Here is a 17,075-nt window from a genome sequence, read left to right as displayed (position 1 = left end):
ACAAAAGATTCGTAAATGTTTCGAAGCCTCATGAAGCAGTGCTTCGAAAACGACCATCACTACCCACTTCCGCCCTGAAACGAGCGCCCTGGATCGTGTGCCCTGAATCGTAGCTTTGCAGTGCTGCAGAGAACACCCTCTTTTCTTTGATAGTGTTTGCTCAATCAGGTGTTTATAATTTTTTAACAAACTTTACAAAACAACAATAACAAGCGATTGTTGGGTGAAATGTTTATGTAAATCTCAAGCAAAAAACTATAAGACATTCATATTCCGGCGATTATAGGCTACCGTTATTAATGTCTACAGTTAGAGACAAGCTGTGATTTGAATGCGAGTCTTTTGAAGAGGTCGACCGCCATCTGCAGGAACAGAAAGTTATACACAAACCAACCACCGGAAACAGGAAGACAGGAACAGAAAGTAAAAGTATGTGAATAACATTGATATAAAGCGTCAATACAAATCATATCAAGAGAATCAAAGTGGACAGTAGACCCGGTGGGATTAAACTCAAAATGATGCAAGAGAATACAAAGATTGAAAGATGCTGAGGAGACATGAAGAGACTTTGTGTTAATGTGTTTGGTCACAGTCAATTATCGCACGATGTGTGGAATGATAGAGATTCTTATCTCCATCTCTCTCTTACACACAGGTACAGTAACTATTATTACTGCTTATATCCATTAGATTTAGTCCAGATTAAATTATAATACGAGTTACTCTTACCGTAGAAATACAGTATAAAGGAATAGAAACAAAATGCGTGCAGTTGATTTTGTATTAAAATTCGTGTATCGGGCATGTGACGAGTCCTAATGACATGGTATTTACTATTTTATACTTTTTTGTGTTTTAATTGTGCTGTTAACGTTGACTTGGAGGACTTGATAAGTCTGAGGCTTTATGATTTATCTCAGTGGTCTCCCCGCACAGAGTTTGTGAGGTGCCCGCCAATGCACATTCTATTAATTAGTCTCAATTGTAATATTTATTTATTACATATTTTTTATATAAGCTTGGTTTCTTTTATGTATGTTCACATTTTAAACAATTGGTGTTAGTTTGTGAAATGTGACTGTATTTGCCTTATTGTATTTTTTTTCTCATAGCCTTATCCTCGGACATAACGTTACCTGCTCCTGTAAATCTGACCATATCATCCCATCATTTTGTTCATTTATTGTCCTGGAGCAAAGGACCGGGCTCTCCTGATGGTGTTCATTACGCAGTCAGCATGCGTAGACTCAGGTATTAAGTGTTTGGGGAAACACAGAATAGCCTATGTGATTATGAATATAAGGACACACAGGTTTCTGAGCATATATCCCCGAGCAAGACTCTTAATCCATCAGATCACTGTTTATAAAATGCTGTGGATGAAAAGCATGAATTAAAATAAACAAGATCATGTTAAATTAATCTTTTAAATCTCAGGGGCAGTTCCTAGACAGGGTTAACCAAGTCCCAGACTCAAATGCATGTTTGAGCAGCCTAAATTTAAAAACACCTTATACTGACATATCTAAACAAACATATATCAGTGCCATTGGTTTGTTTCTGGATGCACATCAGGATTGTTTTTTGTAAGGTATTTTTTAAAACTACTTCAATGTCCTAATATAACTGAGGCCTGTCCTTGATAAATCTAAACCCAACTGACCTCTAATGTCTTATTTAAGGTCATCAGATGAATATTTCTAATTTCATCTGTGTATCTCCTAGTTTTGCTTTGCTTTCTTCGGACGTTGGTGCAGAGAAATTTTATGTAGTTCTAAACGTAGGTTTGGGAGGAGCATTAACATTCAGTCCTGTCAATTATCATTGTGAGTGCTTATAAAGCAGCCTCCAGGCCTCTCCAGCCAGCTGCAGTTCTCATAAACAAACAAGTAAATCGTCCTCTCAGTAAATGACGAAAGACGGATGAGATGATCTCCAGCGCTTCACTCCCATTGATTGTTGCTCCCAAAGTCGCTCTTCATTTGCAAAAAGTTGAACTTGTACTGTGTACTGCAATTAAGACTGAATGCAGCTTAACATACATTCAATAAACCTTCCCCAGGTAGCATGAATACATAATTTTTGGTTGAAGACATATCTTAACAAATACAATAAGATTGGGACCCGTGCATGGCTTTATTTATGAAAACCATGCATTTATGAAAAAAAAAAGATGAAAACCGGGCTGTTATTGGGATAATGTACATATTGCATTGGTAAACTAATGGGGAGAGAAATAAATAAATAGATAATGAATAAAGGAGAACCCAACTAACCACTAGGTAGTTCTTTTTTAAAGGATGACAAAATGGGATCCCATTTCGAATTCATAGTTTAGCTATTGTTTGTAGTTGTTTTATAGAATGGACTTAATCTGTTTCCAATGTACTGTACATTTCTTAAATTATATTGAATAGAGTGCTTGATCTGGTAATGTGATAAATGTGAATTATATCTGTATTCTGTACTTCATTTATCATAATCTGTAATGACAGAATGAATTCTCTCTGTGTATTTCAGCAATACGAGTAAGATACTGGTAAAGGGTTGTGAGAAGGTGACATCTCCTCTGCAATGTAATCTTACAGAAGTGTTTTCTGACCTGGAGGACACCTATTATATCAACGTATCTGCTGTCATGGGGAACCACCCATCAAGTCCTGCAGGCTGTAGTGTATTTATACCCTACAAGAACAGTAAGAGAAATACAAACCACGCATGATCTTAAAATACCAATCTATTTTATTTTCTAACACTGAGCTTTAGATCTTAAAAAAGGACATTTCAAAAGACTTTTTAAAGATGTCAAATAAATCTTTGATGTCCCCAGAGTACATATGTGAAGTTTTAGCTCAAAATATCATATACAGTAGATAATTTATTATAGCATGTTAAAATTGCCACTTTGTAGGTGTGAGCAAAAATGTGCCGTTTTTTGGATGTGTCCTTTAAAAGGCAAATGAGCTGATCTCTAACATACATCTACATACATGCTACATACATTATTGTGCATACATTAGGTCACCAACCCTGCTCCTGTAGAGCTACCGTCCTGCAGATTTTAGCTCCAACCCTAATCAAACACAGCTGAAACAGCTTATCAAGGAGTTCAGGGTTGCTTAATTATTACAGACAGGTGTGTTGGAGCTGGGTTGGATCTGAAGTCTGCCCATGCGTTCCAGTTCGTTTTTATGACCTTCCCTCGCTAACTCGTTCACTCGGATGTACGTCATTGCTTACGTTGTACAAGTGCCCACTACTGCTGAAACACTTGAAGTGGGTTCAAATGGATTGCCCTTGATCACATGAAAAGTGGAGACCGCCCCCTCCATTATTTGAACTGTGCAAAGCGCGAGTTGCTGAAATGATGTCACAATCGTGTTGCATTGTGGGATATGGAGCTGCATGAAGTGTACATATGAAGTAGACTCGCTCCCTCTGTCAAAATCGAGGGAGCCAGGGTCTGTCCATACAAACTTGCCTCGTCCACTTGACGAAGTGGAACGCACTTAAAAATGGCGACAGGGATTCCCCCAAGGGGAAGTGTTTAGGGAAGTTCGCGAGTGCGTGTCTAAAACTGGAGTGAAATGCACCCTGAAAGACCGTAGCTTTCCAGGAGCAGGGTTGGTGACACCTGCATTATGTTGATGATAGACTAATAGGGACTTGTCACAGCACTAACAGTATGCATAACTTTATCACTGCATTAGAGGACGGTAGTTTAATACGGTTTTAAATACATATTTTTATATGAAAAAGGAATGAATAAACATGTCCAATAAATATTACTCCTGAACACTAATTCTGGACCATCAAGTTTTGCAGTCATTGTTAGTTCAATGTGTACTGTACTGTATGTAGTGCTTGAGAATATGCTATAATTTGTTTAGCACAAGTCTTGATACTTTCGCTCTAATCTCATCAAGTCTCCAGATCTTTACTGGATAAAGTTTCCAAAACTTCATAGGAATGCAAAAAGAAATTAAACTTTAAGTATGAACAGGAGGAGATTCCTTTTATCTCCGTTGCTGAAGCTGCTGAACTGAAACCTTTGCGCATGCACCAGACAAGATCAACAGGTTGAACTCGCGCATACAATGAATTTTGTACAAACTGTCTACTATATGGTGGTCATAAAGGGAATGACATAGTCAGAAACAATGCTCAGGTAGGCCGTGGCATTTAAACGATACCCAATTGGCACCTTGTTATTGTTCCTAATAATCCTTTAGGTGAGTGTTATGTAGAGATCAGCTCATTTGCATTTTAAAGGACACATCCAAGGCTAGTGAAGAAAAAGAAGACTGATCTTTTTTCAGGTTACTGTACAATATGTCAGTTTGAATCCGTATTATCATGCATACAGCATTTCTCACAGTTTGCAAATCAGCTATACAGAAAATCTTGCTTACTGTACCCAGCAAGTAAAGTGAATGTGAGATTGAAAGTATAAAGAAGGCAAAATTAAATATCAGCCTGCCCTTGACCATACTTGACAGTTTCAGATCACACTCTTTTATCTCTGCTTTATGTATATTAAACTTGTAGAGATCAGTCGATGGAGTTTTTCTCAGTAGAATGTATTCTTCTTCTTCTTTCCTGAAGCCACGCTGGAGCCTCCGCTGGTGTCGCTCACAAACTGCGCAGCTCTGTCTCTCTGTGTGAACCTTCAAGCACCTTCTCCTCATCTCCACAGCATCTATAACTCAATAAAATATAGACTCAAGATCAGCATTGAAAATGGATCTGAGGTGAGGAACTGTAGTGCTGTAGTGTCCTCTCATACTGAACACCACTGAACATGATCTATATCAGTGTTTCTCAACCCTGGTCCTCAAGGACCCCCTTCCAGAAAGTTTTAGATGTCTCCCAATTTAAAACACCTGAACTAACTCATCAGCCTCCTTCCAGAATGTCTCCCTAACAAGCTAATAATTTAAATCAGGTGTGTTAATTAAGGAGACATATAAAACATTCTGGAAGGGGGTCCTTGAGGACCAGGGTTGAGAAACACTGATCTATATCACATCTGACTGCACATTATTACTAAATCTCCTTCAGTCCAAACACATACACACACTGTACACATTAAACTATATTAGACAGTGTCCAGATTCTTTGCATTACAGCAACTGTATATTAACAAAAAATTATAAAAGATAACATTTTTCTACTCATTTTATTTCAAACAACTGGCTTGCAACATGATATGCTGAAGTTTGCTTTTTACCAAATCATTTTGTCAAGTAATACCTTTTAAAGTTTTTTCATTTTTTTTTCATTTTGTACCATACACCTCATTTTGTGATTCTTATACTGAATAACAAGGTGCATTAAAACTAATATTGTTCAAATGTGAGCCATTGGACATTACTTTTACCCAATACTGTAGCTACACTTAACCCAACAACTAGAACAGTAACGTTAAATATCTGGTAATGAACATGCAAATAAATCCATGTGAGAATATCTCTCATCTCTCATTCTCTAATTTTAATCCAAAATGTTTTCATGAACTTTTCTGAACGTTACCCAAAGAGTGTCAGACATACTGAGACTATATGTAAGGAATAAACCATTGCATGCTCTTTGTGTTGGTATACAGTTTTCTAAGGATAGAGAGGGGTTAAAGAACGTGACTCTGAATAACCTGACACCGGGACAAAGATATTGTGTGACTGTCAGCATCATAGATTACAAATATTCTAGCAAGCCTGCAGTGTGTGAATCCATCCCTACAAGAGGCAACATATCAGGTATCAAAACCATAGGACCATTACATCAACTGTGTTTCTCACAAAAATACAACACATTACATGAGTAAAACCTGTTAGTAACTAATACAAGTTCATCTCATATCTTGTGATTTTGGCTGAGAGTTCTTATACTATGGTCCATAATCCATCAGATGATAATGATGATGATGATGATGATGATGATGTGTTGATCAGTTTCAGATGTATTGATCGCTGTCGTCGTCTGTCTGCTGATGGTGCCGTTAGTCATCTGGGTCCTTCCAAGACTTCTTATTCACTTCTTCTATCAGAAAGTAAATCTGCCTGCAGTTCTGGTAAGTTTGTTTTGTGCACAAACACACTGCAGAACATATAAGATCAAAATATCCTGGAAATGTGAGCACAGATATCTTCAATAAACAGTCAATAAATCAGTAAAAACATATCAGTGAAAAATAGTGAACTTCTCAGTGGGAACATTAATTAGTATCATTCGACATACAACAACGTCGGAACGGTCCTCTATCTCCACACTTTTAAACACTGGGGCGTAGTTTCGCATACGTCATCTGTGACCTCTTGACGTGATGACGTATTGCGTGACGTCACGCTGGCGGTTTTCAGGACCGGAGATAGACGAGAAGTCATTTTTCAAAAGTGCATATTTTTTATTTTTCTTGTAAAAAATGACAATCGTTTCGCTAGATAAGACCCTTATGCCTCGTTTGGGATCGTTTAGAGTCCTTTGAAACTCCGTTGACACTGCAATTTTAAACTGCATTAAAACTGTTACGTATTGGGGTCCATTAAAGTCCATTTAAATGAGAAAAATCCTGGAATGTTTTCCTCAAAAAACATAATTTCTTCTCGACTGAACAAAGAAAGACATCAACATTTTGGATGACATGGTGGTGAGTAAATTATCTGGATTTTTTTTTTTAGAAAATTGACTAATCCTTTAAATTAGTCTGTGACCTGAATTGTCACAACAATCAGAAATACACACAGATAAATTTTCATGTATATTTTTCATTAAAGTCTGTAAAAGACAGTAAAGGTGAAGTGAAAAACATTAAAGGGGACATTCCATGAAAATCTGACTTTTCCATTTTTAAGTCAAGTGCTATGATTGGGTCCCCAGTGCTTCTGTCAACCTAGAAAATGTGAAAAAGATCAACCCAGTAACTTAGTTTTGGTAAACCCTTCTCTGCAAAAGTGTTAAAAAAATAGGTCATTAAAATTTGGTTGCCCTTGTGATGTCAAAAGGGGATAAAACTGCCCCTTAATCTGCACTATCCAACCACGGCACTGCCATTTGGTACAGAGATCAGCAAATTTGCATTTTAAATGACACACCCAAAATGGCACATTTTTGCTCGCACCTACAAAGTGTCAATTTTAACATGTTATAATAAATTATCTATATGCTATTTTGAGCTAGAGCTTCACATACGTACTCTAGGAACATCAAATATTGATTTGACATCTTTAAAAAGTCATGTGAAATGTCCCCTTAAAATGATCAGTAGTCTTAAAGGCAGAGTGCACAATGTTTGAAAGCCAATGTTGATATTTGAAATCACCTAAACAAACACGCCCCTACCCCAATAGAATCTGGACCTTCTTTTAAAAGACCCGCCCCACACATACGCAACCCAGGCAAGGATGTCGGTTAGTAGACACGCTCCTTACTGCTGACTGGCTACAAGTGTGTTTTGGTAGTCGGCCCGTCTCCTTTTCCAAATCGTTTTTCAAACATTGTGCACTCCGCCTTTAACCCTGTGGTGGAGCATTAAAAACAAACAAACAAACATTCAAATAGCATTTTTTCTACTTCCTGCGGATCAAATATTTGAATATTCGACCATTCATGCACTTCCCTAGTTTTAAGTGTTCACGTTTATACCACACTGATCATGTCCTGTGTCAGAGAGAGTTGTAAAATATCATCTTATTTTCTGCTATTTTCCACTTCTCCAGAGCTCCTTCCAGTGTCAACATCAGATTAATATTCTCCTCATCCGTGCTGAATCCATCAGCGAACTCACAGAGGACACGGACATCCTTCAGAAGATGAAGCAGAACAGAGAGGAACACGAAGAGTCAGATGAAGAGACAGAGGAGGAAAGCGTGACGTATGAAACAATAGCGACACAACATCTCAAAGCTCAAGATGCAAAATCATCCGGCTCTGGCTCGCTCGTGAACCAGAGCTCAGGAAGCCATCCGTGGCTTTGCTCCTCCATTGACGCTCCACTGAGCCCCAGCTGTAGTGTTAATGAGGAAGATATTGCTGCGCTGACATCCTCTCATCACCTCCCCCATGAAAGAAAGCCACTGTTAAAGTCAGTATTTGAGGAGAGAGCTGAGAATGAGGCTGATGATGATGATGATGAAGATATTAACCTGTGTTCAGTGATGTTAGGTGGAGTTCTGCTGGAACAGACCCACAGTAATACAGCCGAACTTGAACTTGTGATAAACCCGTCTCATGCAAAGCCGCTTGAAACCGCTGCGAGCCGCTCCTCTCTTTCGGCCCCATGTAACTCTCTCGAGATTCACATTTGTGACTCTGAGGAGGAGGATGAATATTCAGGGTACTTGAGTCGAACCTAACAGTGATTATTCATGTCTGCTATACTATATAGATTTTTATACTCTATTTTTATAATGCCTTCATTTGATAATGAGGATCAGGGTGATTTAGTTTTATTGTTTGTGTTTAGTGCACACATTAACAGTTCTCCATTTGATATAAACACACAGACAGTATTCACATCTATCACTTGCTGAAGTACTTAAAGGTGCCGTAGAATGTAAAACTGTATTTACCATAGAGACAGAGCGCAGCGCGTCATAACCTGAAAACCACGCCCACCGGGGGGAAAACAATCCAACCGTCTCCATTGACTTTGTATTGCGAGAGGCTGCCTCCTTGTCATTTCTGGCTTATAACAAAAAACAGAATAATGCCTAAAAACTTCTGTGTGACAATATGTACAGCTAACAAGCCAAAGAACCCAGAAATATTTTTTATAAGCTGTCGACCTCAAAAAACGAGCGTTTAAAGACACAAAAGTGGAAAACAGGCAACTTTTCATAGTACTACTATTAGTAGAACTGCATCCACTAGGGGGAAATGTAGTCGCGATCCACTTTTTTCTCCTTAAAGGTTGGGTTTTACTGCTCGACAGCTTATAAAAACTTATTTCTGGGTTCTTTGGCTTGTTAGCTGTACATATTGTCACACAGCAGCTTTTAGGCATTATTCTGTTTTTTGTTAAAACCCAGAAATGACAAGGAGGCAGCCTCTCGCAATACAAAGTCAATGGAGACGGTTGGATTGTTTTCCCCCCCGGTGGGAGTGTTTTTCAAATTTGCATAACTGCGCTCTGTCTCTATGACATAGATGAATAATAAGAGCTCTGTACATGGTAATGACATATCGTGAGCCTTAAACGGGATTGTTTCCTCATTCTTATGTAAACCTTGTGCATGCAGAAGACCAATCTTAACATAATACTGTGACACTACAGTCGAGATGTACGCCCTCAACATTAAATTAAGCACAATGTTGTTACAATGCTAAAAATAAAGTTGTGACCGCTATGCTAGTTAATGCTATATGCTAGCATTTAGGCTTAAGTTCTACTATTGACGTTACAGTTACGTTTTGCAGGTTCCTCCTGAAAAAATAAACTTACCACTCAGAAATGTTCATTAACTCTTTCCCCGCCATTGACGAGATATCTCGTCAATTAAGAGAAAACGCTTCCCCGCCAATGACGAGATATTCCGTCTTTCCGCAATACCGCTATAATCCACCAGGTGGCGCCCTTCCGCTACTTTTTAAAACCGGAAGTATTGCCCTATGGCAAGCGGCTGCATGTCCGTGTCTGTTTTAAAGATCGCTCTGAATGGGATCTCTATGAAAAGTCCGTCACAAAAATGGAATTATGTCTGCTTTTTGCTCAAAATATGGTGTTTTTGCAAAAACCTACCCATATTCAAAAGCTGATTGCAAAATAACTACTAAAGGTAGGATGAAACGGTTTTTTTTTGTTTGAAAGCAGAGGGTCTGTTCTTTCATTTGGTATATTGTATGTTTATATATTTAAAGAAGAACATTTTCTGGAAGGCATTAAACTTTGGTGAAAATCATGAAAAACGCTGGCGCTGGCTGGCAACTTTTTTTAAAAACGCTGGCGGTGAAAGAGTTAACAATCTCCAAACAATTGATTATTCCTCAAATTCTGTATCTTCATCTGATACAGGCTTAAACATAAGGGGGCCCTATCATACTTCCGGCGCAATGCGCGACACAAGTGTCTTTTGCTAGTTTCAACCTGGCACAATTATCAATTTTACGTTTAGCGCCACGTTGTTTTAACTTTTTCACCGCCAGCGTTTTTAAAAAAAGTTGCCAGCCAGCGCCAGCGTTTTTCATGATTTTCACAAAAGTTTAATGTCTTCCAGAAAATGTTCTTCTTCAAATATATAAACATACAATATACCAAATGAAAGAACAGACCCTCTGCTTTCAAAAAAAAAAAAAACTTTTTATCCTACCTTCAGTAGTTCTTTTGTAATCAGCTTTTGAATATGGGTAGGTTTCTGCAAAAACACCACATTTTGAGCAAAAAGCAGAGATAACTCGTCATTGGCGGGGAAGCGTTTTCTCTTGATTGATGAGATATCTCGTCAATGGCGGGGAAAGAGTTAATAGCAAAGCATTTGCGCCTATGGGTTTTCTGGTCTGAAAACGAGGTGTGTTCAGGCGCATTTTCGGCGCGTTGTTATTTTGAGACAACTAAAATAGACTACACCATTGGTCAACTAAAACCTGGTCTAAAGTCAATGGCGCAATATTGTTTTTGTTATTTAATGAGCGCATTAGCAATATGTGCCTATAAACGGGACGACAACGGGTGTTTGCTTATCACACACATGGATTGGCAGCAACACAAACGTTTTTAAATATGAAAAATTTAAGGATTCAAATATTATTAGTAAAAGATTATTATTGAGTCTCTTGGACATAAATGAGGACAGATTATGAGATGTTAGTAGGCGTATAGAGCTGCTTCACAGGTTTACGAAGACAAGAGCAGCTGTGAGGAAAATGAAAGTGAAAACTTTAAAACGCATGCAAATAATAAACTTTTGGCATTAGGATGCTATTGTCCGCGATAGATATGTGTTGTAAACGCAGTTTGATGGGGATGTGTCCTCATAGAAAATACCCATATCTCTGTAAAGGCAGAGAGAAAAATCCAAATCTGCACGTCACACATGAGCAACGGGTTGCACTACGTAAAAGTGGTTTCTACAGTAATTGCACCCACATTCAGGAGCCCTATGATGCCAAAAGTAAACAGAAAGAACGGTTTATGAGATCGGCAAATATAGCGCGTACAGATCGAGAGATTTAATGCCGTTATCAGCCGCTACCGATCTGTGGCCGATCAATCAGAGCATCCCTAGTTGTAAATGGACATGTGAAATCACCTGTGGATAATTTTTGCACTTAATAAAGCCACATATCTTCTATATAGATATCAGAGGATAATTTAACAGCTTATTTCAATGCATTCCTTGGCACCTTTAAGTACACATCATTTTGACATTAATAGCACTTTATTACTGTATGTCCAGAACATTTTGACATATTCTTAAATGGTCAGTATGTAGTATTGACATCTGATAACTGATAAACAAGCTGTCAAAATACACTACTGGGTAAATGGGTGTGTGGGATCACACAGACCAAAACAAAAACAGACACGCACATTTCAAAGTAGAAAGTAACTATATTGTTTTTCAAAGAAACAGATATGTGAAGTTATTTTCCTAAATATCTGTTAAATATTACTGTATTTTTTGTACAGCCAAAAATCTACATAACAGCTCCTTTAAGCAGATGTGTTTGGTTATTGTTACACAATATGTTAAAGTATCACCTCACTAGCATGAAGTTCTTTTGTCAGCTCTCTGTGGATGTGTTTAGGTGTATATCATTGTGCTGTTGTTACTGATCGTGTCTTCAGCTGACCAGTCAAGAACAAACAAGCTGTGTTACCACAAAGTTCTTTAAGCTGTGACAGTTGTGTATTGAGTATTGCGTGTTCCTGAAATTGTAACCTTAAACAAACTGTAAAGATTTTATCCATGAACATTTCTGTACTTGAATATATTTCAATAATAAATAAACCTAGATCTAATTTGTGTGTGTGTCCGTGTGAAAACAGGTATTTGGTGTGTTTGAAAGTATAAACTAAAATTCAGCTTTGAGAACATTTTTAGAAGACTTGGCAAAAAAAGTTTGTAAAGACAAGCCTAGGAAACCCTACTGAAAAATACAGCTAAGACTAGCTGGTAGCTGGTTTTTGCTGGTTTAAGGTGGCAGTAGCTGGTTTAAGATGGTTCTCCCAGCCTGACCAGCTTAAAAAGTAAACAAAACACAGCTGGATCAGCTTGCAAAACCAGCTTAAACCAAGGTGGGAGACTAGCTAAAACCAGCTTATGCTGGTCCTGACAAAATATTACCACAAAAGAGGATCAAATATTAATAATAGAACTGTAGAGCTTTATAACCTGTGACTTTTTGTTTAATATATATATTGTTATGGTACACTGTGTGGAGAGACGAGGAGGACGAATGGTAACATTAAACATATCATTCTAATAACAGAAGGCAGGTAATACACACATACAGTACAGGCCAAAAGTTTGGACACACTCACTGGTTCTTTATTTATACATTTTTCCATATAACATAATAATAATAATAAACTCATCCAAACTATGGTATAACACAAATGCAACTTTGGAAATTATGTTGGTGACTAAAAACATCCAAAATAAACCAAAACTCTGTTAGTTATATTTTATTATTTGAAGTGCAGTCACCCTTTGCCTAGAAATTGCTAAACCATATGCGTGTCATTTTTTCAAGAAGCTTCTTAAATTTTCTATTAAGGATGAATTTTAAAGAGTATAGAAGGAGTTCCTATTTAATCTGCGCTCCTATTAGCTGCTTTTTCTTCAATATTCAGTGTAAGTCATCTATTTCAAAAATATTATTTTAAAATTATGTTAAAATATTAAAATAATTAAAAGTAAGTTTTCTAATAACAAAAATTAATCTGTTTGGCATGTGTATATTTTTGTCTACAAAAGTAATTTTAAGCATTTAACCATACACCTTCAGCTTAAATGATTTTTAAGATCAAAGTTAACATTTTAGTCAAGTGTGTCCAAACTTTTGGCCTGTACTGTACATAAAACAAGAACCGACAATGAATGAAGACAATGGTGAGTATAGTGTCCGGGTAATGGTGAATTTTGTCCAATAAATATCTTAATAAGTTAAGTGTTTTGTCCAAATCATATACCTCATATTTTGATGTTTTCAGGGACAAGTTTTCTCCGATGACATCACTTTTATAATTTAATTGAATTGAATTATATGCCTTTTTTATGCCTTTAGCAGCTCTCAAGAATTTGTCAATTATTGAGAGCTGCTAAATGGTCTTTCGTTGTTATCAATGACAATAAAGATATCTTCTCTTACAAATGCACAAATACTGTACTAGTCTGGAGCCGGTTATGTTCAGATTAACCATATGGATATAATGGATTACTAATTTAAAAGGTTTTTGAAAAGTATCCGAAAAATTAGCAAAAGGAAACAGGGCTGAGCAAGCTATGCTCGAGGTCTTTTTCTCTTATTGTCAGAAGATCTCCTGTGAATTTATGAAAAGTTTTTATGTGTTTTGGTTAAAATATTGAACAAAGAGTGTTTTGGAGGCATAAAAGTACATTTCTTCATCTTGTGGTTTATTTTCAATTTCTGAGTTGGTTGTGTAAGTCACCAAATCCAACCTTATATTATTTTAATCATTGTCTTGTTACCTAAAACATAATTATGATTTAAAAAAAATCAATAATTATGATTTTTTTGCCCTTTCAAAAACAAAATCTATTTAAATGCATTGATGCATAATACAGATGAAGGATCATGGAAGGATACTCTCCCCTACTTGCATTACATACTGTACCACTTCCAACAATATGTTTGACACAATACTAAATTTAAATCTAGATGACTTAATGGAATTGCAGATGCTCTTAAACAAAGTGATTTCAAAGTAAGTAAATTAGACATTTGGTCTATACATTTATTGGTATTAGTGTTCCCATGTTACAGGTCATGCTTATTTATTGTGATCCTTTTAACTTATTACACATTCAAATGTTGTAAATTAACTACTGTACAGTTTTATGATTGCTTTTGTTTCTAGTAGCTCTTATTGATATACTCACTAAAAACAGTTGGGTTAAAAATAACCCAATAAATAACCCAATGGTGGGTTACTATAGCACCGACCCTTTGTTGGGTTATTTTAACCCAATGCATTGGGTAGAAAGTTTTACCCAATTAGTTGGGTTATGAAATAACCAATTTGTTGGGTTATTTTTGCAATGCTGTTTTAACCCCATTATTATTATTATTATTATTTATTACTATTATTTGCTTTATAAATAAATAATACAAAACTTACAAATACATTTATAATATTTATTTTCATTTAGTCATTTGCAACTGCATTCAAATGTATAAATACATACATGTATAGACCCCTTGCACGTGACGTCACGCTCTACTCGCGCGAATTATAGTTGTAGACGGACGGCAAGCCGAACAAGTACGTGTTTGTGTTCGTTAGGGTCATAAAATGGTTATTTTGTGTTGCTATGATGCACCTACCATTACAGAAAAGGGGCATAAATACATTATTTTTACATGAATGTTATTGTTTAATGCTGCAGTGACACCATAAATTTCATAGCTGCCAACTCTCACGCATTCACCGTGAAACCCACGTAATTGACCCCATTCTCATGCCACACATCCATTTTCACGATGTAAGTAGCTAAACCAGTGCTCGCAGTACTGACACTTTTATATTTAAGCGTACCTTCACTGTCTTTTGCGTGCCACCACTTCTCATGTTGCTGGTACTTTGCTGGAAAGAGTCAAAGAGCATTTCACTTTATGTGGCGCTGCGCAGGGAGTTCGGCAGCGAGGACATCAGAGTACCGCGAGAGCAAGTCGAAACGTTACAATAGGGTCCGCCTTTACCTTTGCTCTCGCGTTACTCTGATGTCATACGCCGATCAGTCAGCTCCGCACCAGTCGAACACACAAAGCGTCAAGGTCTGGATGAAAAGCAGAGACCTGTCCGGATTCCACGCACGCAGATGCCCTCAGAAAACAGCATTTTTAATCAACCATCACTCACACGCATGTTTGCAAGCAGTACAAGCCTGCGTGATGTTTGCGGTGACAGGTTTTAATAAAAGAGAAAAAGTCAATTGATATTTGAGATCTAAACAATAATATATACGAAATATAATTATATGGTCTAGTTGACATACACACTATCTGTTGCTTTAGTTTAATATAAACTACATTTGGTTTATTTGATTGTGACAGTCCCTCTATCACCAATCACAAATCATCACTTTATGCTTCTCTTTCTCAATGGATAAACTGAATCAAAGCTGCTGTTATCTGCAGTTATACATTTTACAGAGACCAGAGTAGCCTATTCATTAGATTTTAAGAACTTTTTTTGGCACTTTTATCAGAAGGAAAGCATAATAGAAGTGTATAAAATAATAGTAAAGACTCTAATCTCAGGCATTTAAACTCAGTAAAAGCTTTTATTTCAATTTAATTTCTAAAATATGATTCGATTTGTATTGTGAACCATTTTAACTATTTAACACAGAAATAGCTAAAATCAACACTATTATCAATTGGCAAATGGTTAGGACTTACATAAAAAATTATTACCACAAACCCCCACCCCCCCCAAAAAAAATCTCACTCCAAGCTGAACTCAGAAGTTGGCAGCTCTGCAGACTTTTAAAAGCCTTAAGATCACCACCAGTGTATGGGATATCCCGTTTACCACATAGTGGTACAAATCATGCCGGCTGAAGTCGGGCAGACTCGGCTTTTAATGAGGTCCGTGAAAATTGAAGGAGGAAGAAGGTAAGGGTCGGTATCCAGTCCCGCTATCTCTAACTTCTCTAAAGAGCGCTTTTTGTGAGGACCTACCAAATGCCCTACCTCGACCGATAACGGCACAACAACTTCCTTAATATAAGAAGCCATGTATTTTAGTGTAATACATATTTAAACTGTTTAAAACTAATCAAAAAACCCGCTCGTCTATTACTAATCAACCTAGTGCGTCAGTAGGTGTGTTCGACTTCATGCGGCGCTGCGCAGACGATCGGCGGCTGACTTGAAGCAGTGCATTCCGGTTAGTATTTCTGTCCGACTTAAGCTGGCGCTGCAGGCACGTGACTGTGTCATATGGTTTTTAAGTACCGCGAGAGCGGTTCGAGATCAGCCGCCTGAGTTAGCCAGCGCAGTTCCCGAAGAGGAGCTGCACGGGCTGTAATGACGACACAGCTGTTTCAAGATTGGTCGGATTCACCACATGACAACAATCAAGTGTGTTTCGTGTGTATTTTCACGCCCTCAGTTCCACAAATGCTCACAAATCTGTATTTTTATAACAGTTAAAGCTCTTTTCATGTAGTCGCGATGTTATATTGTGTCATCTTCATCAAAATAAAATGGATACAAAAACGTAGACCCCACTACATTGGTATTTAAATAATTTATGCTTCTGTTAAACTTTATTCTTGTAAAAACAGATGCTGTAAGCCTCTTCAGTTCCACTCATGCTCATACACGGACATTCAAAACAGTATAATTCACTTTTTATGTAGTTTACATCTTACAAATCATGTTGAATGCGATTAAGCAAGCAAACGGCACGTGATCAGCCATGCCTGACGTAAATGCAGCAAACTACGGGAACCACAGCGCGTAAATCTTTAATTTTTACAAAGAGAACAAAGGAAATCAATGGAATGGAGATACGATTATATGGGCAATTAATTGAACAAGTTAAAGTTTTTAAGTTTTTGGGAGTGTGGTTTGATTCCAAAATGACTTGGAATGAGCATATTGTTAATATTGTAAATAAATGCAAAAAGGTGTTAAATGTTATGAGGTGTTTAACCGGATCAGCATGGGGAGCAAGCAGAGGTGCATTGAAAGGCATAGCATTGATTAGATCAGTGTTAGATTATGGGAGTTTTGTATATGGGTCAGCATCTAAAACATCACTACAAAAGTTAGAGGTTATACAAGCGCAAGCGCTGAGAATGTGTTGTGGTGCAGTTAAATCGACTCCTGTTGATGCTCTTCATGTGGAAATGGGGGAAATACCATTGTGTTTCCGACGGGAG

The 17,075-nt window shown here is 37.3% G+C and overlaps 1 protein-coding gene across 1 annotated transcript; it reads left to right on the top strand.

Moving 5' to 3' along the window:
* Window positions 1–405: 405 nt before the first annotated feature.
* Window positions 406–8,627, top strand: crfb2 (cytokine receptor family member b2). Its single transcript, XM_065293135.2, has 7 exons — window positions 406–658; window positions 1,116–1,254; window positions 2,524–2,699; window positions 4,609–4,754; window positions 5,609–5,759; window positions 5,955–6,073; window positions 7,719–8,627. The coding sequence occupies exons 1-7, from the start codon at window positions 580–582 to the stop codon at window positions 8,352–8,354; spliced, it is 1,446 nt and encodes a 481-aa protein (XP_065149207.1). The 5' UTR covers window positions 406–579; the 3' UTR covers window positions 8,355–8,627.
* Window positions 8,628–17,075: the final 8,448 nt, after the last annotated feature.

The sequence above is a fragment of the Paramisgurnus dabryanus genome, chromosome 15 (assembly GCF_030506205.2).
Source record: "Paramisgurnus dabryanus chromosome 15, PD_genome_1.1, whole genome shotgun sequence".
In the NCBI taxonomy this organism is placed as follows: domain Eukaryota; kingdom Metazoa; phylum Chordata; class Actinopteri; order Cypriniformes; family Cobitidae; genus Paramisgurnus; species Paramisgurnus dabryanus.
Note: the sequence above shows the minus strand (reverse complement) of the source record. Positions and strands in the feature narration are given on the sequence as shown.

Coding starts and splice junctions, on each gene's coding strand:
- crfb2 (XM_065293135.2), top strand. CDS start 580: ATGTGTTTGGTCACAGTCAATTATCGCACGATGTGTGGAATGATAGAG. Junction 659..1,115: donor CATCTCTCTCTTACACACAG/GTACAGTAACTA, acceptor TTTTTCTCATAG/CCTTATCCTCGGACATAACG. Junction 5,760..5,954: donor TACAAGAGGCAACATATCAG/GTATCAAAACCA, acceptor TGTGTTGATCAG/TTTCAGATGTATTGATCGCT.